Below are 27,650 nucleotides of genomic sequence, written 5' to 3'. Positions count from 1 at the left end.
ATTTGCGGTCCTAAACAATCCTTTGGGCTTGCAAGGGGACACAAAAATAAATTGAATATCTGCAGCTCTGTGAAGATGCTCAGAGGGAGCTGGGATCCAAATTTTGGAACACCAAAACCTGGTGTTTCAGCCACGATTATTTTTAAATCCCTTCAGCCACAGGTTGTTGGTGTGATTAAACCAACCCTTATTGTAGCCTCTCTTTCTTCAATGTTTCTTCTCCTCTGCTCCAACCTGGAGTCGCTTAAAAACCCAGGATGTTTTCGAAACACTCCAAAAATCCACCTAAACCACAGAAAAAAACAGGGGAGGAGCAGCCAAACCTTCACACACACACATCTCTGCACTAAATGTGACGCAGGAAAACCCCAAAGTGACAGCATCTTCCAAACCATCAGCCAGAAGGAAAAAACACCATCAAGACACACAAAACAGGGGGGAAAAAAATCCATCAACAGGCACAAAAACACATCCCTGACACCTCCAGCCCCGAGGGGAGCCCAGGTTTAAGGGCAGCAGCACCAAGTGCTGGGCTGGAAGAGCCAATTCCACCTCCACACACAGCTCTGATTGACCCTGCACGGGCATTTCCAGCATTTTCCATCTGTCTTTGCACCTTACAACTCCAAGGTGAGCCAAGAGGCTCCATCCATTCCCACTTCTGAAGGCAAAGTAGAGAATTCAGCACAGCTCTGCAAGTTTTTGGTTCTGCTGAGATGGGAGAGATCTGTGTCCAACACCTCCCGTGCCCCCTGGGATCTGTCCCTCAGCACAAAAACATAATTTCCCCTCATTTTCAGCCTCTCGGCGATTGAAATAAATAAGACAAAAAATGGCATTTTGCGTCTGGAGCCGCGTGTTTGGCTGAGCCCAGCTGGGATCGGGATGGGAGCAGGGACACAGGGGATGGCAGGGCAGGAAAAGGGGCACTGGGACAGGCTGGAAAGGTGGGAGCAGGGCAGGATGGAAAGTGTGGGAAACAGGGAAAGCAGCGGCTGGAAAGGCAGGGAAAACAGGCGGGGGGGAGGGAAGGAAACAGGGAGAACAGGTAGGTAAAGCAGGAGGGGAAGGGAGGGAAAAAGGAGCAGGGAAATGGAGCAGGGAAAAGGAAAAGGAGCAGAGAGAAGGAAAAGGAGCAGAGAGAAGGAAAAGGAGCAGAGAGAAGGAAAAGGAGCAGGGAAAAGGAGCAGAGAAAAGGAGCAGAGAAAAGGAAAAGGAACAGGGAAAAGGAAGAGGAGCAGGGAGAAGGGAGAGGAGCAGGGAAAAGGAGCAAGGAAAAGGAAGAGGAGCAGGGAAAAGGAGCAGGGCAGCAGGCAAGGCAAGGAGGGAGCGCAGCCCTCACGCAGTCCGGGCAGTGAGGGCCGGGCCTCCCGCTCGGTGCCGCAGCCCAGGGCCAACACAGCCAAGGCCGGCGCCGCTCCCCCGCAGCTCAGCCCGGCCCCGGATCCCGCCGCTCCCCCGCACCCCCGAGCGCACCGAGGCGGCCGCGCCACAGCCCCGGGGGGGGCCCGGGGTGACCCCGCGGGAGCCGCGGCAATGTCACCCGGAGCCTCACGCCGCCACAACGCGCGCGGCCGTCCGGGCCTCGGGAACCGGGACACGGCGCCGACCCGGGGGGGCCGCGCCAGCGCCCGGGGCGGGGCGGCCCGGGCCCGGTCCCGCACTCACCGGCCCCGCTGCGCGTCCGCCCCGGCCGCGTCCGCCGCCGCCAGGCCGCCCCCGCTGCGCCGCGGGAGGCGGGGCCAGCCCTGAGGCGCGGCCAATCGGCGCGGCGGGGGCAGAACCGTGCGCGTGGATTGGCCGCGCGGCAAAGATTGACAAGAGAGGCGACCAATCGGGTGAGGGAGGGGGCGCGGCAAAAGGCGAGGGGCGGGGCCCCGGTAGCGGAGCGGGGCGGGCGGCAGCGCTCGGTGCGGGGCGGAGAGCGCGGCCGGGCCCGGCGGGGACTGCCCGGGAGCCCGAACGGCCCCGACCGGGGAGCCCGGCTGGAGGAGCGACAATCCCACCCGGTTCCACCCTGCAGCACCGGTGCGGAGCGCGGGGATCCCACCGTGAATGTCCCGCCCGGCTCCGCTGTGCTGTACGGCCCCGGTGTCCTGCAGGCCGCGGCTCCGCCCGGCTCAAACCCCGGGACTGGAGGTGGGAGCTCAGCTCTAACAAGTCTTGGTTGAAGGGGATGGAAATGAAACCCCGCAGGAAATCCCTCGTTTGATTGTCCCCCATTCCAAACCCAGCAGAAGGGCAAAGCTTGGGAGGCACAGGCTGCACCAAACGCGCTGCTCTCAGCACTTCTCCCCCAAAATGTCCTTCTGCACCTTTCCACCGGCTCTTGCCCAGGGCCCTTTCACCCAGCCCGGGGTCAGAGCAGTCCAAAAACGCCCCCAGCTCTTCCCCCAGCAGGCAGAGAGGAGCCAGGCAGCCTCTCCTCCTCCACGGGGGTTGGAAGCTTTGAAGAACACAATGACCTCTGCAATCTGCTGGCAGACAGCGGCGGGGCTGCAGGAGGTTTGTACTCACAAACTCAGCACCACCTTGCTTTTTCCTGCCACAAAAAAAAAAATAAAAAAGGCTCCACAAAGAGCCGACCAAGCCCTGGAAGGTTTGTATGTTTTATAAGGTCACCATTTCTACAGAGAATATCACATTTAAAAACATCCACTCACAAAAACAGCGGCGGCGGCGGCGCGGGAGGAAGGCTCAGCACCAGAGCAGGGCTGGCACAAAAGCCTTTAGCTGAGACTTCAGAGCCTTTCTGGGGCCTGCTTTGCCCAAAAATCCACAGTTTTGCCTCAGTCTGTGAGGTTCTTGGCCTCTTCACTACAATTAAAGAATTCCTGGATCCAGGGAAGTTCTAGGAGTTGACAAAGCCTGGGATTCCCAGCGCTTCCTGCAGCGTGGAACCACTGCCAGCTTGGCCCCACTTTGGAATTCCCACCCCCACTGCCAGTCCCTGCCCTGCTCCTCTCATCGAGGGAGAACATGAACTTTCCTCCTGGATGCCAAAAGTTCCTTTGGACATTATCCCAAATCCTTACTTTGCTTTTTTTTTGTGTGTGTGTGCGTGTTTTTTTTCGTTTCAAACGTTACGCCGGCGGGAAAAAAAAAAAAAATCCCAAAGAAAGCAGCGACACAAGAGTGGGGTGAGCAGTAAAAGAACAAAGGAACAGAGAGAGCACATTCACAAACGCTGGGATTCCTCCTCATCCAGCCCCTGAGCAGGGCGAGAAATGGGAACCAGCAGCCAAACTCCGGGCAGGAGGAGAGAGCCGCTGCTGCTGCCACCGCGGGGATCAGAGCAGGGGGAACAGCCCCGTCCTGCACGCCGGGGATGCCGGGGGGGAGCAGATCATCCTCAGCCGTGAGATGATCCAGGCAACGACCACTACACAGAGTTGATTTTGCAGCCTGTGGATGCAGAAAGCCATTTCAGCTGTAGCTCCCGAGGAGAAAAAAAAACGTTCCCTGCAGCTTCCCGAGCCTCCCAAGCTTTGGATATTCCACGCCGGTCGCTCTTCCCACGGGATTCCGGGGGGGCAGAGAACGCCTTGGATCTTCCCTGCTTGGTGAAACGAGGATTCACTGAGCCAGGCTCCCCTTCTGGCCCGTCCACAGCTCCCGCAGCTCCACTTTGCAGCCCAGGTCCCTGAGGGCAGCCCTGGCCACGTCGTCGCAGTCCCTGTGCGCAGCCCGAGCCTCCGTGATCAGGTTCTCGGCTCCCATCTCCAGGATGGGCTGGGAAAAGTCCCGGCTGCGGGACACCAGGTTGCGGATCAGCATGCAGGCCTGTTTCTGGGGACAAGGGCGAGCACAGGGTCAGTGGCTTTGGGAGGAGACACAGGGACCAGTGGATTTCGAGGGAGGCACAGGGATCAGTGGATTTGGGAGGAAACAGGAATCAGTGGGTTTGGGAGGAAACAGGAATCAGTGGGTTTGGGAGGGAAGCACAGGGATCAGTGGATTTGGGAAGAAACAGGAATCAGTGGATTTTGAGGGAAGCACAGGGATCAGTGGATTTGGGAAGGAAGCACAGGGATCAGTGGATTTGGGAGGAAACAGGAATCACTGGGTTGTGAGGGAAGCACAGGGATCAGTGGATTTGGGAGGGAAGCACAGGGATCAGTGGATTTGGGAGGGAAGCACAGGGATCAGTGGATTTGGGAAGGAAGCACAGGAATCAGTGGATTTTGAGGGAAGCACAGGGATCAGTGGGTTTGGGAGGGAAGCACAGGGATCAGTGGATTTGGGAAGAAGCACAGGAATCAGTGGATTTGGGAGGAAACAGGAATCACTGGGTTTGGGAGGGAAGCACAGGGATCAGTGGATTTGGAGGGAAGCACAGGATCAGTGGATTTGGGAAGAAACAGGGATCAGTGGATTTAGGAGGGGAGCACAGGGATCAGTGGATTTGGGAAGGAAGCACAGGGATCAGTGGGTTTGGGAGGAAACAGGAATCAGTGGGTTTGTGAGGAAACAGGAATCAGTGGGTTTGTGAGGAAACAGGAATCAGTGGGTTTGTGAGGAAACAGGAATCAGTGGGTTTGGGAGGGAAGCACAGGGATCAGTGGATTTTGAGGGAAGCACAGGGATCAGTGGATTTGGGAGGGGAGCACAGGGATCAGTGGATTTGGGAGGAAACAGGAATCAGTGGGTTGTGAGGGAAGCAGAGGGATCAGTGGGTTTGGGAGGAAACAGGAATCACTGGGTTTGGGAGGGAAGCACAGGGATCAGTGGATTTTGAGGGAAGCACAGGATCAGTGGATTTGGGAAGAAGCACAGGGATCAGTGGATTTGGGAGGAAACAGGAATCAGTGGGTTTCAAGGGAAACACAGGAATAAGTGGATTTGGGAGGGAACAGGAATCAGTAGATTTGGGAAGAAACAGGAATACCTGGGTTTTGAGGGAAACAGGGATCAGTGGATTTGGGAAGGAAGCACAGGGATCAGTGGATTTGGGAGGAAACAGGAATCACTGGGTTTGAGGGAAGCACAGGGATCAGTAGATTTTGAGGGAAGCACAGCCATGAAAGGTTTTGGCAGGGAGAAAACAGATCAGCTAAAGAATATTTCCTTTATAGGAAGGAGAAGTATTTCTTAAGTTTAAATATTTCTTAAGAGAAACCCAAATGTGAGACACTGCAGAGAGCAACCAACTGTTCCCTGGAGGAACAAAATCCATGGATGATCTCATGGATTCCCTGCTGAAGTTTAGACAACCAGAGCTCTGTGCAAATCTCCAACACCAGCCAGGCAATACCAATTAATTTTTAAGTAACACTAAAAATTCTCCAGTGCAGCAGCCCCACCTTCCCACCCCTCCCATGCTGTTCCAGGCACTTGAACTACTCCTTTAGGAAATATTTCCAATTTTTTTAATGCTCTGGAAAGCACAAAAGTGGACACAGAAGCTGCTGAAACCTTGCAGGAGAAACCAGAGGCAATCTTCTTGCCATGCAGGTGGTTTATTTGGCTCTGGAGAATGGATGGCACAGGCTGGGCTGGAGAGAGCCCATCCTCATTCTGCTCCTCCCAGCTGGAAAAGGAATGCCTGGAAGAGGATTGTGGCATTCCACAGCTTTAAGAACCCGCATTCAGGTGGATTTGTAAACCTAAATTAAGTTTTGCCCTGAGCAGATCAGCCTCACAAACACAATGGGGGCCGCACCGAGTCGCCGCCTTCCCAAAGCACTCAAAACCTGTCAGAATTTGATGAGAAAAAAAAACAAACCCCAAAGCAACGAATTCCCAGAGCCAAAACCAACCCAGCAGGTGCTGTGGGGGACGTACCTGGACAGCCACCTCCCGTGGGTGAGCCTTCATGGCCTGCAGAGCTGCCAAGGCCCCGCCGCCCTCCATGATGACGCTGCAGTTCTCGGGCTTGCGCAGGGCCAGCACGCACAGGGCTGCGCAGCCCTGCTCACAGATCTGCAAACACACAGGGCAGCACGCTCACTGCCTGCAAACGGGGCTTGCGTGGAAATAAAAGTGGGGGTGCTTCCCTTTCCTGATGGTTTTGGAGCTGTTTTTTGTCGTTCTGAGGTTTCTCGCCTGCTGCTCTGGCACGTAAGCCAAAATAATGATCTTTAGAGGTCAACAACCTTTGTGATTTTGGGTTTTGCACGCCAGAGGTGTAAAACACTATCCCCACTACCCATCGGATTCAGGAATTAGAAAAACAAAACAATCCGTGGCGGAAAAAGCCCTAAATTCACACAAACATCGAGCCGAGCACTCAAGGTTTATCCGCTGCTCGGCTGTGAACACACATCCTGCAGCTCCAGCTGAGCTCCATCCCCATCCCAGAGGGAATTCCCAAGCCCCTGGAGGCTACCTGAGGGTTGGCCAGGTGCTGGCTGATGGCCAGCACGATGAGGTCGGTGGCCCCGGCGTCCACGATGGCGTCCTTGACGTCGTCGTTGCCGGCCACGGCGCGGATGGCGCCGAGCACCTGCTTCACCACGTCCTGCCCCGGGGAGAAAAACCAGCTCAGAAAGCAGCAGAGAGAGTTTGGAGGGTTTGGAAAGCAAATCACAACATCCCCCATCCCTTGGCAATTATCAGATGTAAAAACTCCACACTCAGTCACTTCCTTGCTGCGCGAGGGACTTTGAAAACCTCGGCCAGGCCATCGTTAAATAAATCATTAATAAATCAGATATCAACCTCTGGGACTTGAGCATCTAAATCCTCCCAAATCTCTTCTGGCTGGAATGGTGGAAAACCAAACATTCAGCTTTTCTGGGAGCAGGCAGAGCTCTGCTGGTGGAGGGTGGAGGCCACAGGAACAATTCTGAGCAAGAAGCTCACAAATTTCACCTGCAGAGCATTTAATTCTGCATTCATGGCTGTGAAAAGGGACCAGAGGGGTTTCAAACCCTAATTACACCTAAAATATTGTGCAGGTTCGTTAAAATGAACCTCATTCCTCAGGGTGAGATGCTCCCTCCAATCCATCCCCAAAACATTCCCGTTGCTCACCGGGTGCTCCATGCAGTCAGCCAGCAGAGTCACCATGAAATTTAATCCCCCGAGGTCCACAATTTCCTGGCAGAACTCATTCCTGACCGAGAGGCGAGACAGGGTGGCACAGAGCTCGCTGAGAACCCCCGAGTTATCCGTGAAGGCTGCGCAGGAGAGAGGAGGGATGGAGTTAATTAACACAATTAAGGGTGGTTTGCTTTGATTCATTAAATAGGAAATAGTGGATTTCATTTTATATATTAAAGCAGGAGAGGTGACACCTGCTCACTCTGCTCCTGGCCAGAGTCACGATGTCTTCTCTGGGCAAGAAGCACCTCAGCAGAGAAAACAGGCCCCTAAAATTGTCAAATACTTCCTAAATTCAGTGAGAAACTGCTCTGGTAATCTGACTGCTCCACAGGTTAGCAACAGCACACAGTGGCACTTTTTAGCTCTTTCAGGGCACATTTCATTGACGGAATTAAACCACATTTGAGTGACAAATTCCTGAATCACCTCAAATTTTGACAACGAGAAGAAACCAGACCAGGAGTGCAGAAATCACAAGTGATTCCCTGAGACAATGAGAGAAGAAATCCCAGGTGATTTCCTAATGATTCCCCATTAGGATCAACATCCCTGGGGTTCATTTTACCTTTTGCAGCTTCAATGAGGACCCTCAAGCCATCGTTCTCCAGGACAATCATCTTGGCGTGATCGTGGGCGTGACCGAAGGGCACGCGGATGTCATCGTCGAACGTCATCACCCTGAGGGCCGAGGCCGCCGTCCTGACCACGTCAGCGCTGTCCCCGTGCTGGATGATGGCTCCAGTGAGCAGAGGGAGGATCCCACCCTTGACAAAGTCCTGCCTGTTCTGCTCGTGCTTGAGGCAGGCGTGCCGGACGCAGCGGATCCCGGCCAGCGTCATCTCCGCGTCCTCCCGCCGCTCCCGCAGGCTCTGCAGCAGCAACTCCTGCCCGGCGGCATCCAGCAGGTCTGGCTGCCCATCCAGCAGGGCGGAGAGCGTGGAGAAGGCTTGGAGCAATAAATCCCTGTCTCCTGCAGCCAGCTGGCAGGCTGAGAACACCACGGGGTAGGCGCCGTTCTGGCCGGCCAGGTAGCGGAACGCCAGCTGCTCCTTGCACTGCGCCGCCAGCGCCGAGAGCTGCTCGGGCAGCTCGGCCACGTCCGGCTCGGCCACGGCTCTGCCCAGGGAGTCCAGGGTCTGAGGGACACACCAAGGGTTAGTTCTGCACCTCGGCTGTGCAGGAGTGACAGCAATCTGTTTATTTTTCAGCTGAAAACCTGTTTGGTGTTATGGGAGTGCCGGAGAGCGGCGTTTGGGTTTGGTGGAACCCTCGGAGGGGCAGGGGGGACCCTGTGCCACCACTGTCGCTCCTCCACTGGGCACCAGTCTGACCAGTACCAGCTGAACTGGGTCCAGCCAGCACATTCCAGCTCTGCAAGTGTCCACAGCCAGGTTGGACAAGGGCATGCAGCAACCTGGGATGAGTGGAACTGATCCCCACCTTGTCACCAGAGCCCTGAGTGCCACATCCTGTCATTCCCTCCACGGATGGAGACCCCAAACCTCCCCTGGGCAGCCCCTGAGCACCTTTTCCATGAGGAAATCCCTCCTGATGGCCCAGCCGAGCCTCCCCTGGCACGCCTTGAGGCCGTTCCCTCCCTCCCTTACACAGATTCCCTCCCTGAAAAGTGCAAGGAGCTCTTGGAATTTTTATATTTGCAGAATAAATGGGATTAACTGCTTGAAGAGCTCCCAGAGAAATGGGGCAGGGGCAGAAGCTGGCCTAGTACTTGTATTGCTGTTATATAACCCTGATCCTTAGGAGACAGCACCAATTTGTGCTCCTACCAGCAGGATTTGATGCTTTTGCCTCTGCCCGTTCTCAGAGGCAGGAGGTCGCACAGCTTTCACAATATTGCTCAGGTCCACGCCTAAAAGGGGAAATAAAACCGAGTTTAATATTGGTTCCAGGACAATTAGAGTCAAATAAACAGTATTAGTCCCAGTTCTAGGGAAAAGCTGCCAAGTTAACCACAGAGAACAAAGATGAAATTGTTGTGAAGACGCTGAAATGTTCAATTCTGACTGTAAGGTCAAATTCAGCCTGGAACAAAGCCTGATGTCAGTTGAGGAATAAAAAGAGAAGGAATTTCATTTCACTGACCAAATTTTGCCCTCCAGCTTCCCTCTAAGCAGTTTTTCAGTCATAATTAATCCACAAAACCAGGTCAGCATTAACGGTGTCCCTGTTCCACCTCACAAAGGCTCCTTTCCAATGCCGCAGGACTCTTTTAAACCTTGGGATTTGTAAAACCCCAGCCTGTAACAACCCGAGCTGCAGAACACGTCCAATACCTTGGGACTCGAACTGCTGCACAGCTTCTCTCACGGCCTCCTCTGGATCCATCTCAAACTCGGTGATGTTCTCCTGCACCGCATCGTCAAACGTTTCCTGGGCGATCTGCTTGGACCCCATTTTCCCGGGATGGGATGGATGCTCCGCCGTGTCCTGCTGTTCAGAGAGACCGCAGCTAATTTTGGTGCAAAACCTTCTCGTGCCGACCAGAAACAAAGCAAGGGGCTCGTTCCTCCTCAAGACAAAAGCTCAGAGCTCTGAATCAAAAACATACAGACAAAGGCATGGCCGGCTTTTTACTTCATGGAGAAAATACGGAAATTCAGAGGGATAAGGAGACATTTCAGCAGCATTACAGGATTTCGATGGGGTTTCAGGATCTACCACCGTGACAGGGCTCTCACTGCCCGGTAACGGCCCTGGGCCCTCAGCCCGTCCTGCCCCGCTTCCCCCGGGCCCCGGCGCATCCCACACCCCCTCATCAGGCCCCGCCAGCCTGCGGGACCGCACCCCGCAGCTCCCAGCGGCGAGAAGAGGGCCCCGAAGGAAGGCGGCGGTGCTGCGGGAGCTCCGGGGAGCACCCACGGTCCCGCTCCCCCTCACAACCCACCTGGGCTCCCGCCGGCCGCCCCGGCCGGACAAAAGGCGAGGGCGGAACGGCTCCACTCGGCCGCCGTAGGCGAGCCCCGCCCGCGTACGCATGCGCCGCTGCCCAAATTCGCGCCGCTCACTCTCACGCCGAACGAAAAAGAGCGCGGGGCGCCGCAGCGCGCATGCGCACCGCTCCCGCGCCCGGCCGCTCCCACGCACGCGCAGTACGCGCAGCGTGCCCGGGCGCGCCCTCAGGGCAGCGGCTGCTCCCTCCGAGCGGGACGCCGCGGGCCGCTCCCCTCGCTCCCGTCCCGCTTACCGGCAGCGCTCCCGCACCGTTAGTACCGCGCCGCGCCGCGCCCGCCCCGCCCGCCTGCAGGGGAGGAGGCGGCTCCGCGCAGCGCAGGCGCGGCGGGGCCCGGGGGGGCGTGGTTAAGGCGCGTGGGGCGCGGCCAATGTGAGGGCGGGGGTGATTAGCTCGGTTTGGGGGCGTGGCCTAAGAGTGGGCGTGACCAGCCGCGGTCTCCGTGAGGCCCGGGAGCGGCGGGAGGGGCGTGGCTACCGGCGAGGAGGGCGTGGCCACCGGGAGGCCCCGGTGTGGCGGGAGGCGGCGGGGCCGGGGCCGCCTCGGTGAGGGCGGTCCGGGCTCGGGCTCGGGCTCCTCCTCCCGGCGCTGCGCGGGCGGCGGCGGGGAAGCGTGAGGCTCCCCTCAGGCTGCGCCTCCCCTCAGGCCGCGGCGGGACCCCGGGCCCGCGCCAGGCCGTGCCGTGCCGTGCCCCGGGCGTCGTGAGGGGAAGATGGCCTCTCGGAGGATCACCCGCGAGACGTTCGAGGCCGTGGTGCAGGACAAAGTTAAACGGTACCGCATGGAGCGGAGCGATGCCGCGGGGGGCTCCATCCATCATTTCAAAGGTAGGGAGGAGCGGGATGTCGGCGGCAGCCTCGCGTCGCCTGCCATTTATTTGCCTTGTGCTGGTGTTTTTCCACATCCATTTTTATGGAAGAGGCGAACAGCTGGGGAAGGACTGACACCGTAAAGGGGGGAAAAAAATGGGAATTCAGACAAAGGAATGCTGTTCAGCATCAGAGAGTGGGTCCAATTTCAGCCAGGTCTCCAGGGATGTTGCTGCAGGATGGAATTCTGGTGATGGCTGATAAGTTAAATAAATGTAGGAGTGCATTGGAAGCCTTTGGGTCTTTGTGTTTGGTGTTATTTTGGGGGAAAAAAAGCTCAAAGCAGGGCATTGACCTCATGAACATAACGCAAAACGTGGTCCCCAAATTATTTTACCTCTTAAATTTGGGATATAAAATGTCCAGCGAGACACTTGGATTACATTCACAGGGATGGACGTTCATAGGAGAGCTTTAAAATGCAATCTGTTATTTTCAGAGTTGTATGAGCCCTGAAGAAATAATTCATATTACACACTTCCATTCTTTACTTTCTGAATTAAACTTCTGGGATTGGGGAACGAGGATCTTGGATAATGAGAAACACTAGAATTATAATGAGATAATTGTAGTTGAGTTTGTAGAAGATACGAGTTTCTGTCCAGCTGTGGAATTCTTCCTGGGAATTCTGGTCTGGGTGACGAGGTGAGGATTGGCCAAAGCTTGGAGTTGGTGGTCCTGGTGGTTTTTGACAATTTGAATTCTGGGAAAGCTGAAAATTCAGAGTTTTGATGGTTTTTATGCCTCAGGAACGCCAGTGGAAGATCAAGACTTGAGCAAAGAAAAATTTGATTTAGGGGAGAACTTGAGCTCCTCAATGCATGTGGGGATTGGAATATGGGAATGGGAATATCCTGAAGTCAGATACGTGGATTTCCTTCAGAAATTTCGACATTTTGACTCTTTTAAACCTCTAAATGTTTGGTTTTCCCAGCTCACTCCAGGCCGCTGCCCCGGCCCCGCTTCCACGGCGACGGGAGGTTCCCTCACGCCAACTCCCAACACGAGGACTGGAGCGAGGATCCCAGGGAAGATTATCCCAGGGAAGATTATCCCGGGGAAAACTATCCCGGCCCTTCCTACAGACCCGCCAGCCCCCTGCTCCGCAAGGAGAATTATTTCCACGAACAATTCTCCCGCCCCGCGCCCCGGGAGCGGGAATTCGGCCGGGATTACGGGCGCCCCGCTCCCCAAAACCGGGAATTTGGGCGTGCAGCTGCCCCAAACAGGGAATACGGGCACCACCCCGCTCCTCACAACCGGGAGTACGGACAGCAGAACCGGGAATACGGGCGGGAGAGGGATTACGGGCAGGATTACGGCCCCTCGGATTCCTGGGAAGGCAGCGGGCCGCACGAAGCCGAGTTTGGCTCCTCGGATATTTTAGGGGATTTCAGGTCTCCCGGGCTGATGGAGGAGGAGTACGGCGGCGTGGAAAATCAGGAATACGAGGCGGAGTTCGGGGCGCCGGACAGCGAGTTCCGGCCGCCGCTGCGCAGGGGAGCCGTGGGCAGGGGGAGAGTCCTGAGGGGGAAGCGCCTCACCAGGGGGGTGGTGAAACCCAAAGTGTTCAAAGGAGACGTCAAAAGCCCCCTGAAGAAGTGGAACGTGAAGAAACCGGGCCTGGATCCCAAAGCTCTGGATCAGCCACTGGAAGTCGCCGAGCGCCCCAACCAGAGGCCGGTGCCCCTCCAGCAGCGCCCCAACCCCAAGCTGCCCCCACACCCTCTGGCAGCCCAGAGACCCATCCTCAGGCTGCCAAAGCCCGCCCACGTCTTCAGGAACCTCAACTTCGACCTGGTGGATAAATCTGACATTTTCTCCACCTTCGGCATCGAGATCATCAAGTGGGCCGGGTTCCACGCCGTCAAGAACGACGCCGAGTTCTCGCGGCTCTTCGGGGCCCTCTTCGAGCTGGAGACTGAGACCTGTGCCAAAATGTTGGCCTCCTTCAAGTGCTCCCTGAGGCCAGAGCACAGAGATTATTGCTTCTTCACCATCAAGAGCTTGCAGCACGCCGCCCTGAAAACCCCCAAGGTGGACAACGAGTTTTTGAACATGCTGCTGGACAAGGGGGCGGTGAAAACCAAGAATTGCTTCTTCGAGATCATCAAACCTTTCGATAAATACATCATGAGGCTCCAGGACCGCCTCCTCAAGGGGGTGACGCCGCTGCTGATGGCCTGCAACGCCTACGAGCTGAGCATTAAAACCAACGGCTTTGGCAACCCCAGGGAAATGGCCAACGCCTTCGAGACCACCGTGTCCCTCTGCCGAAAATCCCTGGCTCTGCTGGGCCAGACCTTTGCTCTGGCTTCTGTTTTCAGGCAGGAGAAAATCCTGGAGGCTGTGGGGCTCCAGGAGATGGCTCCGGCGCCGACGTCCTTCCCGAATTTCGATGATTCCACGCTGTTTGGGAGGGAGTACATTGAGAATTTGAAGGCTTGGCTGGAGAAGAGCGGATACCCCATCCAGATGAAGAGAGCGGAGGCGGAATCCACGGAGCAGCTCAAAGCAGCCTCGCCCGACACCAAAGGTAACAGGGAGGGAGAGGGGAGGGAGGTGCTCTGCAGGATGTGCTTCATCCTTAGGTCAGGAATTCCTGACTCTGGGAATTCCAGCTGAATCCCAGCCAGGGCTGGAGTAGGGAGGGAATTCCAGGAGAATCCAAATCAGAGGTGAGGCAGGGAGGGAATTCCAGGTAAATCCTAAATCCCAGCCAGGGCTGGAGCAGGGAGGGAATTCCAGGTGGATCCCACTCATGGCTGGGACAGGGAGGGAATTCCAGGTGGATCCCACCCATGTCTGGAGCAGGGAGTCTGTTGGAGTTCTTGTGGTGAAATCATGTCCTTCCTTCTCTTTCTGGCACCTGTTTAAACCTTAAATCCAAGATTTTCACCTCAAGGCAGGGACCAACCTGGGACTGGCTTGATTACAGAGGAAATATTTGCATGTATGCAAATATGGAGGCATCACCATCACCGCTTTAATCATCTCCATTCCTTCATATCCCATCACTGAGTTGGGCCAGTGATTCCTCCTGCCTAAAACATCCTGGATTTTTCCTAATTCATCATGTTTTTTCCCTAACCGAGCCTCAGGTTCTTTCTCAGGGGGGTTTTGGGGTGAATGCTTGGAAATTTGTCACTCAGCCCTTTGGAGCAGCGTTCAAATAAGCTGATTTTCCACAAAATCCTTTTGATGCAGGAAGAAATTGCCTTTTTAAGGATGATTTCACTTCCCCAGCATGGCCATGGATGTATTTTTTAGTCCAGGGTGTTTTTAATAATGAGCAGGTGCAAGATCTCAGTTAAAATTTCGCGTTTTCCCTGATCTGTTTTAGTTTGGGATGGATGCACTGGAAAAGTGTGGGTGCCTTGGGAAGAGCGTTTCCAGCAGGAAGGGGAATTTTCAGGGTGGGGATCCTGCTCCTCTCCCTCTGGAATGTCCAGTTCTGGGTTCCAGGAGCACCAGGAGAGGCTCCAGAAATTATCTGGGGTCTGGAGAAGGAAAGGCTGAGAGGGGATCCCAAAATCCACACAAATATCCCCAAAAAGTGTCCTGAAGGTGGTGCCAGGCTCTTCCCAGTGCCAGGACAAGGGAAACCAAAGCACAACGAGTTCCACCTCCATTTCAGGAAGATTTTTTTTTTTTTTCCCATGGAAGTGGCAAAGCTCTGGGATGGAACCTGAACCCTCATTTGGGGACATCCCAACCCCATTTCTGTGTCACCTGCTCCAGCTTGGATTTGGGATCTCCAAATATCCCATCCCACCCATCCTGGGGTTCTGTTCCCAGCAAACACCTGGGAAAACTGCAAATATACCAAACTGTGTGAAAATACAGAAACAAATAAAACAAATAAAAATTCCAACATCTCGCTGCTCCGCTGATGAGAATAAAATGGGGTTTTGATTGTTTTTTATTTCTCCCCACAGCCCCCCAGCGAGCTGACAGGAAAGTTTTGGACACAATTGAGCAGCTGGTGACCAGCATCGTGTCAGGAACTTTGTCTGCCAAAGACAGGAACGCTCAGAAGAACTCTCCCGAATTTTGGTGGGTGTGTGGGAACTGGGTGAGATATTTGGAGTGGCTGTAATTAAAACTTCAGCCTTTCACTCAGTGGGAAAGATCAAAGCCTGTTGTGTATTTAATCATTTTTTTTTGTTTTTTTTTTTTTATTGGGGGGTGGTGGGGGGAATGTTTTCCTGGAGCTAATTATCCCTGCTGTCCCTGGAAGTGATCCTGGTGTTTGTGTTGCTGCTTTTGATGTGCCAATAATGGCTCTTTGTCGATCCAAATCCAAGTTGTTAAAAGCAATTTGCATTTTAGGAGCAAATTCAGGTGGTGGAGACATCCAGCAAGGTAACAGGATTTCGAATTCCAGGGAAAACCTTGGGAAAGGGGGAGCTGAGACATCTCCAGGTGTGTGACAGCACCTCTTGGTGCGTGAGCTGATTAATTACCCAAACGATTCCCGTCAAACCTCTCAATTATTTATTTCCTTGGCACACTTTCCTTGCTGCTTGTTATTCCCAGAAAAACCTGCTTTGCCTCGTGCTAAACACCTGGGGTAAAGAAAAAAAAAACCAAAACTGGATCGCTGAGGGGCTTTTACTTTAAAAAAAATGAAGATTTTTCAGCCGATCTTTCCTTTCTTTTCCGTGTTTTTCAGGTTCCTGTCCGACGAGGAGAGCCTGGAGTACAAATATTACAGGCTGAGGCTGTCAGAGGTGCAGAGGAGGAGCCTGGCTGGGGAAGGAGCTGCCCCAGAGTCCCTCCGGGCCATGCTTTATGCCAGGAGAGTCGCCAGCATCAAAAGGAAGCTTTTCAAAAGGAAAAAAAAACCTGGAATTCTCCCTCTCCGCGCCAGCAGAGCCAGGAAGGTGAGGAGAACAACCACGGGCACTCAGACTGTGCTGTCAGCTGGGACGGTGCTGAAGCACCAGGACAAAAATCTTCCAGGTTCAGGGCAGGGGAAGGTTTCCCTGGCAGATCCCCAGCAGATCCCTGCCCTGGACGTCACCTCGGCCGCCCCAGGCGCCAGCAGCTCCGAGATCCCGGTGCCTGCGGAGCAAAAAACACATCCCGAGGAATTCTCGGCATCACCAGAGCTTCTCCCAGCCCTGGGCTCTCAGTTTCCCGATGGTGAGTGAGGGTTTGGGGTTAGATTTGGGGTTAGGGATGCAATCAGGGGAAAAAGGAAATGTGGGGTTGGGTTTGAAGGTTTAAATTGTGTCCAGGAAAATCAAATTTCTCCAGCTGTGCGGTTGTCCACAAAAAGAATTCCTGCTGGAAAACTCAGTTAGATTTTTTTATTTTAAATTGTGTTCAGGAAAATTAAACTTCTGCAATCCACAAAAAAGAATTTCTGCTGGAAACCACAATTAGATTTGAAATTTTTAATTGTGTCCAGGAAAACCAAACTTCTGCAATCCACAAAAAGAATTCCTGCTGGAAAACTCAGTTAGATTTTTTTATTTTAAATTGTGTTCAGGAAAATTAAACTTCTGCAATCCACAAGAAGAATTTCTGCTGGAGAACCCAGTTAGGTTTGTTATTTTAAATTGTGTCCAGAAAAATCAAACTTTTCCTGCTGTGCAGTTATCCACAAAAAGAATTTCTGCTGGAAACCCCAGTTAGGTTTGAAATTTTAAATTGTGTCCAGGAAAATCAAACTTCTGCAATCCACAAAAAAAGGATTTCTGCTGGAAAACCCCAAACATGATTTCATTTATTCTCTGTTTATGAAGTGAGTGGTTCTCAGCTGCACTGACCTTTCCTAACAGAACATTTATTTTCCTTGCAGTGGATGCCAAAACCATGGAAACTGCAGAGAAACTCGCCAAGTTTGTGGCTCAGGTAGGACCAGAAATTGAGCAATTCAGCATTGACAACAGTGCAGATAACCCCGACCTCTGGTGAGTCCCAAATCCTTCCTTTTCCTCCCATTTTTGCTGAAATCTCTGGTTTTTGTGTGTTTAGGAACGGAGGATTTGGGGCAATTCTCCCTGCACCTCCATTAATGGTGAATATCTGAAATATCTCAGAGAAAAAACAAAGCCAATTATGTGTAGATACATTGATTTCTTTTTGATCCTAATAATCAACCAGAACCCTGCAACAGCGACATTTTCAAGGTGATTCCAATGAATTCGTTCTTCCCAATGAATTCATTCATTCCCAGAAGAATTTGGGAAGGGAAAATTCCCAAATCCCTGCTGAAAGGGAAAATTGCTGGTTGTAGGAATGGAATCCCTCATTTCTTCCCAAAAAACACCGCTCCAAAATCAACCTGAGATTTATTCCTAATATCCCACATCATTCCAGATGAAGAAAAATCTCTTTTTGACCTTAATTTCCCTGGATTTCTGACCTTAATTTCCCTGGATTTTTGACCCCAGTTTTACCTGGATTTTTTACCTTAATTTCCCTGGATTTTTGACCTTATTTTCTCGAATTCTTGACCCTAGTTTTACCTGGATTTTTGACCTCATTTCCTCTTAATTTTTTACCCCAGTTTTATTTGGATTTTTTACCTTATTTCCCCTGGATTTTTGACCTTAATTTCCAGGATTTTTGACCCCAGTTTCACTTGGATCTGGATTTTTTACCTCGTTTCCCCTGAATTTCTGACCCCAGTTTAACCTGGATTTTTGACCTCATTTCCCCTGGATTTTTGACCTTAATTTCCAGGATTTTTGACCTTGTTTCCCCAGAATTTTTGACCTCAGTTTTACCTGGGTTTTTGACCTTAATTTCCCTGAATTTTTGACCCCAGTTTCACTTGGATCTGGATTTTTGACCTCGTTTCCCCTGAATTTCTGACCCCAGTTTTACCTGGGTTTTTGACCCCATTTCCCCTGGATTTTTGACCCTAATTTCCAGGATTTTTGACCTCGTTTCCCCAGAATTTTTGACCCCAGTTTCACCTGGATTTTTGACCTTGTGCCCCCTGAATTTTTGATCCCAGTTCAACCTGACATTTCGACCTCATTTCCCCTGAATTTTTAACCTTGCCTTCAAACCAGGATTTTAAAAAACTCAGCATTTTCAACCTCGTTTTCACCAGACTCCCCACCTTTACCCTCCCTGAACTTTCACCTCAATTCCCTGGCCTTCTCACCTTCATTTCCCTGCATTTTAATTAATAATTTTTTTTTCATTTCCAACCTTCCTCACCCCAGGTTCCTCCAGGACCAAACCAGCTCCGCGTTCAGATTTTACCGGATGAAGGTTTACGAGCTCTGCCCCTCCATCAGCTTCAGCCCCGAGGCCTCAGACAGCACCAAAACCACCCCAAGACCCCTGGAGGTCTCCGAAGACGAGGAAGAGGAAGAAGAAGAAGAAGAAGAAGAAGAAGAAGAAGAGGATGAAGCTGAGTTTGAAACCTCCCAACCTCTGGGGGACGAGGAGGAGGAGGAGGAGGATGAGGAGGACGTGGCAGCAGGTAGAAGGGTGACAAACCTAGAGGAAGATTTGCTTTCCAGAGCAGGAGAGGAGATTTCAGGAGGTGAAATGCAGCTCTCCAGCCCCTCTGATGCTGCTGTCCCAAATCTGTCGACACAGGCACCGAACCCGGCCCCCGGCGCGCGATTCCCCCGCAAAAGAGTCAGCAGCAAGTCCCTGAAAGTGGGGATGATCCCGGCTTCCAAAAGGATCTGCCTCATAGAGGAGCCCAAAGGTGGGTGCCCATCAAAATGGTTCAGTTTTGTATTAAAATAGAAGAGATTTGGGCAAAAAATCCTGATTTTTCAGGCATTTTTCTTGCTTTAAAAATGGCATTTTTTTAATACAAAACTGAGCACAAAATTGACTTTAAATCTTCATTCAAGTGGCAAAGGATCTGCCTCATAGAGGAGCCCAAAGGTGGGTGGACATTGAGATATTTCACTTTTGTGTTAAAATAAAAGGGGATTTGGGCAAAAATCCTGATTTTTAGGTGTTTTCTTGCTTTAAGAAATGGCATTTCTGTAATATAAAATTCAGCAGCAAGTCCCTGAAAGTGGGGATGATCCCGGCTTCCAAAAGGATCTGCCTCATAGAGGAGCCCAAAGGTGGGTGCCCATCAAAATGGTTCAGTTTTGTATTAAAATAGAAGAGATTTGGGCAAAAATCCTGATTTTTTAAGTGTTTTTTGCTTCAAAAATGGCATTTTTTTAATACAAAACTGAGCACAAAATTGACTTTAAATCTTCATTCAAGTGGCAAAGGAGAAGCTGAATTGAGGAGCCCAAAGTTGGGTGGACATTGAGACATTTCACTTTTGTGTTAAAATAAAAGGGGATTTGGGCAAAAATCCTGATTTTTTTAGGTGTTTTTTTTGCTGATTTTTGCTTCAAAAATGGCATTTTTTCATACTAAAGTGAGCATAAAATTGACTTTCAATCAAGTGGTGAAGGATCTGCCTCACAGAGGAGCCCAAAGGTGGGTGGACATTGAGACATTTCACTTTTATATTAAAATAAAAGGGGATTTGGGCAAAAATCCTGATTTTTTTAGGTGTTTTCTTGCTTTAAAGATGGCATTTTTCCATACAAAAATGAACACAAAATTGACTTTAAATGTTTGAGGCAGCAAAAGGAGAAGCTGAACAAATCATTTGTGTTCTGGGCCGACAGCAAAGTTCATATCAAACATCTTCCAATATTCTCAGAGTATAAATTGAATTTTTTAAAATTAATTCTGATTTTTTCTTGTTCTAATTCTTCTTATTGCTTCTGTTCTAGGTCCAGGCGTTGAGTTAAGCTTGAAATGCGGATTTTTTGGAGTTCTTTTCCTGAAATAATTTAAATTTCCAGCTGAATTTTGTGTTTGTTTGCCTTGCAGTGCATGAGCCTGTCAGGATTGCTTATGACAGACCTCGGGGCTGCCCTGTCACAAAGAAGAAAAAGGTAAAAAATTCACATTTCTGCCAGAAAAATCAAATTACAGATGAGACATTTTGGGGGCAGGGGGAAAAAAGTCTGACTTTTCAAGAAATCGCCTTTTTTAGAGGATTTTTTTTTTTAAAGGAATTTCCCTTTTTAAGGAATTTTTTTTAAGGATTTTTTATTTAAAGGGATCTTTTTCTACAGGAGCTTTTTAAAGGAAATCTTTAAAAACTCTTTGAAAAGAAGGAAATTCCTGTAAAAATTGCTTTAAAAGAAAGCAATTCCTTTAAAAAATGAAATTGCTTTACAAAACTCCTTGAAAAGAAGGAAATTCCTTTAAAAAAAACCTTTAAAACCCCTTAAAAAAAAAATCCTTTAAAAAATTCCTTAAAAAAAAGGAAATTTCTTTAAAAAAAACCCTTTAAAATCCCTTAAAAAAAAAAATTCCTTTATAAAACTCCTTAAAAAAAAGGAAATTCCTTTAAAAACACTCCTTAAAAATCCCTTAAAAAAAAAAATTCCTTTAAAAAACTCCTTAAAAAGAGGGAAATTCCTTTAAAAAAACTCCTTAAAAAGAAGGAAATTCCTTTAAAAAAACTCCTTAAAATGAAGGAAATTCCTTTAAAAAAAAACCTTTAAAATCCCTTAAAAAAAAAAAAATTCCTTTAAAAAACTCCTTAAAAAGAGGGAAATTCCTTTAAAAATCTCCTTAAAAAGAAGGAAATTCCTTTAAAAAAACTTTTAAAATCCCTTAAAAAAAAAATTCCTTTAAAAAACTCCTTAAAAAAAAGGAAATTCCTTTAAAAACACTCCTTAAAAAAAAAAGGAAATTCCTTTAAAAACACTCCTTGAAAAAAAAAGGAAATTCCTTTAAAAACACTCCTTAAAAAAAAAAGGAAATTCCTTTAAAAAAACTCCTTAAAATGAAGGAAATTCCTTTAAAAAAAAACCTTTAAAATCCCTTAAAAAAAAAAAAAATTCCTTTAAAAAACTCCTTAAAAAGAGGGAAATTCCTTTAAAAATCTCCTTAAAAAAAAAAGGAAATTCCTTTAAAAACACTCCTTGAAAAAAAGGAAATGCCTTTAAAAAAACTCCTTAAAAAGTGGGAAATTCCTTTAAAAAACTCCTTAAAAAGCCAAAAATTTAAGGAAAAAAATCCAATTTCCACCCCCCCGGCCGCTGATTTCCCCCCGTTTCCCCGGCCCCGCTCCCTCCCTGAGGAATTCCCGGATTTTATTCCCGCAGAAGCCGAAGGATCTGGAATTCTCGCAGAAGAAGCTGAGCCCCAGGAACGTGGGGTTCCAGATGCTGCAGAGGATGGGCTGGCAGGAGGGGCACGGCCTGGGCTCCAGGGGCCGGGGGATCCGCGAGCCCGTGCACGTGTAAGGACCCCCGGGAACGGGGGGGGATAGGGGGGAAATGAGGGGTTTAAATTGGGGGATAAAGGGGTTTTTATTGGGGGGATAAAGGGGTTTTTATTGGGGATATATAGGGGTTTTTATTGGGATATATAGGGGTTTTTATTTGGATATATAGGGGTTTTTATTTGGGGGATAAAGGGGTTTTTATTGGGGGGATAAAGGGGTTTTTATTGGGGATATATAGGGGTTTTTATTGGGATATATAGGGGTTTTCATTGGGGATATATAGGGGTTTTTATTTGGGGGATATAGGGGTTTTAGTAGGGGAAATAAGGGGTTTTTATTGGGGGGATAAAGAGGTTTTTATTGGGATATATAGGGGTTTTTATTGGGGATATATAGGGGTTTTTATTTGGGGGATAAAGGGGTTTTTATTGGGATATATAGGGGTTTTTATTGGGGATATATAGGGGTTTTTATTGGGATATATAGGGGTTTTTATTTGGGGATATATAGGGGTTTTTATTGGGATATATAGGGGTTTTTATTTGGGGGATATAGGGGTTTTTATTTGGGGATATATAGGGGTTTTTATTGGGATATATAGGGGTTTTTATTTGGGGGATATAGGGGTTTTTATTGGGGATATATAGGGGTTTTTATTTGGGGGATATAGGGGTTTTTATTTGGGGATATATAGGGGTTTTTATTTGGGGGATATAGGGGTTTTTATTGGGGATATATAGGGGTTTTTATTGGGATATATAGGGGTTTTTATTTGGGGGATATAGGGGTTTTAGTAGGGGAAATAAGGGGTTTTTATTTGGGGGATATAGGGTTTTTTATTGGGATATAGGGGTTTTTATTTGGGGGATATAGGGGTTTTTATTTGGGGATATATAGGGGTTTTTATTTGGGGGATATAGGGGTTTTTATTGGGATATATAGGGGTTTTTATTGGGGATATATAGGGGTTTTTATTTGGGGATATATAGGGGTTTTTATTGGGATATATAGGGGTTTTTATTGGGGATATATAGGGGTTTTTATTGGGGATATATAGGGGTTTTTATTTGGGGGATATAGGGGTTTTAGTAGGGGAAATAAGGGGTTTTTATTGGGGGGATATAGGGGTTTTTATTGGGATATATAGGGGTTTTTATTTGGGGGATATAGGGGTTTTTATTGGGGATATATAGGGGTTTTTATTGGGATATATAGGGGTTTTTATTGGGGATATATAGGGGTTTTTATTGGGGATATATAGGGGTTTTTATTGGGATATATAGGGGTTTTTATTGGGATATATAGGGGTTTTTATTGGGGATATATAGGGGTTTTTATTTGGGGATATATAGGGGTTTTTATTGGGATATATAGGGGTTTTTATTTGGATATATAGGGGTTTTTATTGGGGGGATAAAGGGGTTTTTATTGGGATATATAGGGGTTTTTATTGGGATATATAGGGGTTTTTATTTGGGATATATAGGGGTTTTTATTTGGGGATATATAGGGGTTTTTATTGGGATATATAGGGGTTTTTATTTGGGGGATATAGGGGTTTTTATTGGGGATATATAGGGGTTTTTATTGGGGATATATAGGGGTTTTTATTGGGGATATATAGGGGTTTTTATTTGGATATATAGGGGTTTTTATTTGGGGGATATAGGGGTTTTTATTTGGGGATATATAGGGGTTTTCATTGGGATATATAGGGGTTTTTTTGGGGATATATAGGGGTTTTTATTGGGATATATAGGGGTTTTAATGGGGGAATAAAGGGTTTTTTATTGGGGGAATAAAGGGGTTTGAGTAGGGGAATAAAGGGGTTTTTATTGGGGGGATATAGGGGTTTTTAATGGGGGGATATAGGGGTTTTAGTAGGGGAAATAACAGGTTTTTATTGGGGGGATATAGGGGTCTTAGTAGGGGAATAAAGGGGTTCTTTATGGGATATATAGGGGTTTTTAATGGGGGGATATAGGGGTTTTAGTAGGGGAAATAAGGGGTTTTTATTGGGGGAATAAAGGGGTTTTAGTAGGGGAAATAATAGGTTTTTGTTGGGGGATATAGGGGTTTTAATGAGGGGATATAGGGGTTTTAGTAGGGCAATAAAGGGTTTTTTAATGGGGGGATAAAGGGCTTTTAGTAGGGGAAATAAGGGGTTCTTATTGGGGGAATAAAGGGGTTTTTATTGGGGGGATATAGGGGTTTTTATTGGGGATATATAGGGGTTTTAATGAGGGAATAAAGGGGTTTTTATTGGGGGGATATAGGGGTTTTTAATGGGGGAATAATGGGGTTTTAATTGGGGAATAAAGGGGTTTATAATGGGGGAATAAAGGGGTTTTATTAGAGGGTTTAATGGGGAAAATAAAGGGTTTTAATATGGGAAAATAAGGGGTTTTAATGGGGGAAAATAAGGGATGTTGTCAGGAGAAACGGAGATTTTAATAGGGGAAAACAGAAGTTTTTATTAGGAGAAAATAAAAGATTTTAATAGGGAAACCAGAAAACCAAACCTAAACTTAAAACCCCTTCCAGAATTTCCTCTCCCACCTAATTTCCCCCCTCCAAAATCCCATTTTCCAGCTGGGAATTCACCTTTTAATGGGAAATTTGGGGCAAAATTGAAAATAATTCACTTCACCAGGCACCAAATGATGCGAAATTCATGAAAAAAACCCAGATTTTTGGCATTTCAGGGTGTTGTAATTATTAAATTTTCCTCACCAGGGGTGCAACATCTGCTGGGGAAGGTTTGGGAGTGGCAGGGGAAGAAAATCAAGAAGATGCTTTTGATATTTTCCGGCAGAGAATGATCCAAATGTACCGACAGAAAAGGGCAAATAAATAGGTAAGTGCCAAAATCAGGCTGCAAAATTCCATTTCACATCAAAAATCTTCCTTTTCCCGGGGATTTTTTGGAAGTTCTTGTGCTTTCTGAGCATCCAGAGGTGCCCTGGAGGTGCTGAGTCACCCCAAAATCTGAATTTCTCCCAAGTTTTTCTGATTTTTGAGACTCTGGAGGTGCTGAGTGACCCCAAAATCTGAATTTCTCCCAAGTTTTTCTGATTTTTGAGACTCTGGAGGTGCTGAGTGACCCCAAAATCTGAATTTTTCCCAAGTTTTTCTGATTTTTGAGACTCTGGAGGTGCTGAGTGACCCCAAAATCTGAATTTTCCCCAAGTTTTTCTGATTTTTGAGACTCTGGAGGTGCTGAGTGACCCCAAAATCTGAATTTTCCCCAAGTTTTTCTGATTTTTGAGACTCTGGAGGTGCTGAGTGACCCCAAAATCTGAATTTTCCCCAAGTTTTTCTGATTTTTGAGACTCTGGAGGTGCTGAGTGACCCCAAAATCTGAATTTCTCCCAAGTTTTTCTGATTTTTGAGACTCTGGAGGTGCTGAGTGACCCCAAAATCTGAATTTCTCCCAAGTTTTTCTGATTTTTGAGACTCTGGAGGTGCTGAGTCGCCCCAAAATCTGAATTTTTCCCAAGTTTTTCTGTTTTTTAAAAATCTGGAGGTGCTGAGTGACCCCAAAATCTGAATTTTTCTGACTTTTTCTGGTTTTTGACCCCATTTGCTGCTCCTCAAGCTCAGGGGGGAAAACTCCAGGAAAACGGATTTAATTCAGATTTTTTTCTTTTAATTCAGATGTTTAATTCAGATATTTAATTCTAATTTTAATTTAATTTCAAGTTTTAATCCAGTCTTGAGGCTCAGGAGCCTTTCCTGGTGCCCAACCTCCCTTGCAGCAGCTTTGGAATTCCTGAAATTCCTGATTTTCCTGCTCTCACCTCCCCTAAATATCGCTCTGGACCTGATTTTTCAGGCACCTCTGCTAAATTCACCAATATTTAGAAATAGAGAAAACATTTATTGAACACTTTGCCCTGCTGGAAGTTCACAAACTTCTTTGTTTCTTTCTGCTTTCTTTTTTTTTCTGGTTCTTTATCTGGATTTTCTCCCTCTTTTTCTCCCCATTTTCTCTGTCTTTTCCTCTTTTCTCACTTTTTTTATCTCCTCTTTTCTCTTTTTTTCTCCTTTTTTTTTTTTCCTTTTTAAATACTGTTTTCTTTCTTTTCTTCTTCTTTTCTTCTCCTTTTCTTCTCCTTTTCTCCTCTTTTTCCCCTCCTTTTCTTCTCTTCTTTCTCTTTTCCTTTTTCTTCTCCTCTCCCCCTTTTTCCCCCCTTTTCTCCTTTTTTCTCTCCTATTTTTTCTCATTTTTTCTCCTTTTTTTCTCCTTTTTTTCTCCTTTTTTTCTCCTTTTCTTCTCCTTCTCCTTTTTCTTCTCCTTTTTCTTCTCCTTTTTTTCTCCTTTTTTTCTCCTTTTTTTCTCCTTTTCTCCTTCTTTTCTCCTCCTTTCTTTTCTCTCCTCCTTTTTTCCTCCTTTCCTTCTCCTTTCTCTTCCTTTTCTTCTCCTTTCTCTTTCCCTTTCTCTCCTTTTCTCCTCCTTTTCTTCTCCTTTCTCTTTTCCTTTTTCTTCTCCTCTCCCCTTTTTCCCCCCTTTTCTGCTTTTTTTTCTCCTTTTTTTCCTCCTCCTTTTCCTCCTCCTTTTCCTCCCTTTTCTCCTTTTTTCTCCTCCTTTTTCTCCTTTTCTTCTCCTTCTCCTTTTTCTTCTCCTTTTTCTTCTCCTTTTTCTTCTCCTTTTTCTTCTCCTTTTTCTTCTCCTTTTTCTTCTCCTTTTTCTTCTCCTTTTTCTTCTCCTTTTTCTTCTCCTTTTTCTTCTCCTTTTTCTTCTCCTTTTTCTTTTCATTTTCTTCTCCTTTTTCCCCCACTTTTTCCCCCCTTCCCCACCTTTTCCCCCCCCATTCTCCCCCATTTTCCCCCCCCTTTTCTCCCCTTTTTCCCTATTTTCCCCCTTTTTTTCCCCATTTTCCCCCTTTTTTTCCCCATTTTCCCCCTTTTTTCCCCATTTCCCCCCTTTTCTCTCTCTCCCACCTCTCCAGCTCTCTTCCATGAAGACCCCCAGCTCCGGTGCCCATTTTCCCTCCCTCCCGTGGTGTCTCTGCTGCTTTTGGTCGGATTTTTCCTCGGCTCCACCCGGAATTCCCTCCTTTCCGTGCAGGAGCAGCACCTTCCCATCCCAAGAGCAGAACAAAAACGAACAAAAACGAACAAAAACGAACAAAAATGAACAAAAATGAACATTTTCCCCCCATTTTAGTGCGAGTAGAAACCTCCAACCCCAGCGTAGCCGCAATAAATGTAGAGCTGGGCCATTTCTGGTTCCTGTGACGTTTCCATTTGTTATTTTTCGCTTGTGACTTTGGCCATTTGTACGAGATAATGCCTTTTATTTCCCATTTTCCTTAAATTAACATTTTTTTTTTGGGATTCCTGCGGCCACAGAGCAGGATTTTGGGGTCAAAAAAAATCTGTTTTTGGGATGGGATTCCTCACCAAAAACCGGAATTAACGCCCGTGCTTAGCCTGGCTCTGATCCTTTCTCCAACCAAGGATCTGCTCCAATCCCCATTTTTTGCCAAAATTCGCATTTCAAGGATCAGTTTTTGGGGTAAATCTTCAAATCTCCTGCAATTTTTCATTTTCTCCACCTGAGGGAAGGGAGCTCCTTCTTTTCTGTGCTGCTGAAAAGCCACAAAACCACTCCTGATTTTCCTTTAAATGCACCAAAAACCTGGTGCTTTTTCCTTTTTTCCCTCATTTGTATTTTTTTCCCCTTTTTTTCCTTCTTTAATGCACCAAAAATGTGCATTTTGCCTTTTTTCATGCACCAAAAATGTGCATTTTTTCCTTTTTTAATGCACCAAAAATGTGCATTTTTTCCTTTTTTAATGCACCAAAAATGTGCATTTTTTCCTTTTTCTTTTCCTTTTTCAATGCACCAAAAACCTGGTGCATTTTTCCCTTTTTATCTCCTTTTTCAGTGCATCAAAAATGTCCATTTTTTCCCTTTTTTTCCCCTTTTTTAACTCACCAAACTGGTTTTTTTTTGGTGCATCGAATCTACCCCCACAACACCTCTGTGCCCCAGAGCTCCCCTTTCACCCCCAGGAACAAATCTTAATTTTGTTTTCAATTTTTTTTTAACTTAAAACAACAAAACCCTCCGTGGTTTCCTCTTGCCTTTAAATCCAAATTATTTTGAGGGTTTTTTTTTTTCATTTTCTTTGGTGTGAAATAATTTTTTCCTATTTATTTTGGGATTTTTGTTGGGTTTTTGGGTGGTTTTTTAAAGTTTTTTGGGTTTATTTTAATTTTTTTACAAGACCCTGCAGCATCCTCAGCGTGAAGATTTATTTATTTCCCAAAATCAATATAAAATATATTTTTTTTCCCTCTTCTTGACATCCCACTCTGCTTTCAATCCCAAATAAAACCTGGTTTTATTTTTTATTTCTGATTTTTGACCCCGTTTGCTGCTCCTCAAGCTCAGGGGGGGAAAACTCCAGAAAAATTGATTTAATTCAGATTTAAAAAAAAAACCCAAATATTTCAAAATATTTCAGATTTCAAAAACCCAAATATTCTCCTTTTGGATTCTTTCCTTCCCAAC

At 47.8% G+C, this 27,650-nt stretch overlaps 2 protein-coding genes across 7 annotated transcripts; one reads left to right on the top strand and one right to left on the bottom strand.

Annotated features, from left to right (window-relative positions):
• Nucleotides 1-2,593: 2,593 nt before the first annotated feature.
• On the bottom strand, nucleotides 2,594-10,361 carry ARMC6 (armadillo repeat containing 6). Of its 5 annotated transcripts, none has more exons than XM_088067847.1 (8): nucleotides 10,253-10,361; nucleotides 9,342-9,599; nucleotides 8,835-8,917; nucleotides 7,613-8,183; nucleotides 6,976-7,121; nucleotides 6,329-6,460; nucleotides 5,785-5,922; nucleotides 2,594-3,789 (listed from the first exon to the last, which is right to left on the bottom strand). In XM_088067847.1, the coding sequence occupies exons 2-8, from the start codon at nucleotides 9,460-9,462 to the stop codon at nucleotides 3,577-3,579; spliced, it is 1,404 nt and encodes a 467-aa protein (XP_087923973.1). In that variant the 5' UTR covers nucleotides 9,463-9,599; nucleotides 10,253-10,361; the 3' UTR covers nucleotides 2,594-3,576. The 5 variants fall into 5 exon arrangements, with proteins under 5 accessions (XP_087923973.1, XP_014115770.1, XP_014115769.1 ...); XM_014260295.2 differs by having other exon boundaries at nucleotides 9,342-9,498; nucleotides 10,253-10,353; XM_014260294.2 differs by lacking the exon at nucleotides 10,253-10,361 and adding an exon at nucleotides 9,953-10,047.
• Nucleotides 10,164-27,650, top strand: SUGP2 (SURP and G-patch domain containing 2). 2 transcript variants are annotated; one of them, XM_014260342.2, is made up of 11 exons: nucleotides 10,164-10,270; nucleotides 10,664-10,845; nucleotides 11,822-13,423; nucleotides 14,826-14,943; nucleotides 15,563-16,035; nucleotides 16,697-16,808; nucleotides 18,075-18,571; nucleotides 19,717-19,781; nucleotides 21,006-21,142; nucleotides 23,864-23,984; nucleotides 26,080-27,650. In XM_014260342.2, the coding sequence occupies exons 2-10, from the start codon at nucleotides 10,731-10,733 to the stop codon at nucleotides 23,982-23,984; spliced, it is 3,240 nt and encodes a 1,079-aa protein (XP_014115817.2). In that variant the 5' UTR covers nucleotides 10,164-10,270; nucleotides 10,664-10,730; the 3' UTR covers nucleotides 26,080-27,650. The 2 variants fall into 2 exon arrangements, with proteins under 2 accessions (XP_014115817.2, XP_087923953.1); XM_088067827.1 differs by lacking the exons at nucleotides 21,006-21,142; nucleotides 23,864-23,984; nucleotides 26,080-27,650 and having other exon boundaries at nucleotides 18,075-18,337; nucleotides 18,457-18,571.

This window comes from Pseudopodoces humilis, chromosome 28 (assembly GCF_049639895.1).
Source record: "Pseudopodoces humilis isolate 2021_Gansu_Grassland_sample_001 chromosome 28, ASM4963989v1, whole genome shotgun sequence".
NCBI classification, from domain to species: domain Eukaryota; kingdom Metazoa; phylum Chordata; class Aves; order Passeriformes; family Paridae; genus Pseudopodoces; species Pseudopodoces humilis.
This window is presented reverse-complemented; position numbering and strand designations above follow the sequence as displayed.

What these genes read in the sequence shown, in the direction of transcription:
- ARMC6 (XM_088067847.1), bottom strand. Translation starts at nt 9,462, where the DNA reads ATGGGGTCCAAGCAGATCGCCCAGGAAACGTTTGACGATGCGGTGCAG. An exon ending in CTGACTGCATGGAGCACCCG is followed by an intron (nt 6,461 to 6,975) that starts GTGAGCAACGGG and finishes TCCCCGGGGCAG; the next exon opens with GACGTGGTGAAGCAGGTGCT. An exon ending in AGCACCTGGCCAACCCTCAG is followed by an intron (nt 5,923 to 6,328) that starts GTAGCCTCCAGG and finishes GTGTGTTTGCAG; the next exon opens with ATCTGTGAGCAGGGCTGCGC.
- SUGP2 (XM_014260342.2), top strand. Translation starts at nt 10,731, where the DNA reads ATGGCCTCTCGGAGGATCACCCGCGAGACGTTCGAGGCCGTGGTGCAG. An exon ending in GCAGATAACCCCGACCTCTG is followed by an intron (nt 16,809 to 18,074) that starts GTGAGTCCCAAA and finishes TCCTCACCCCAG; the next exon opens with GTTCCTCCAGGACCAAACCA. An exon ending in ATCCGCGAGCCCGTGCACGT is followed by an intron (nt 21,143 to 23,863) that starts GTAAGGACCCCC and finishes TTTCCTCACCAG; the next exon opens with GGGTGCAACATCTGCTGGGG.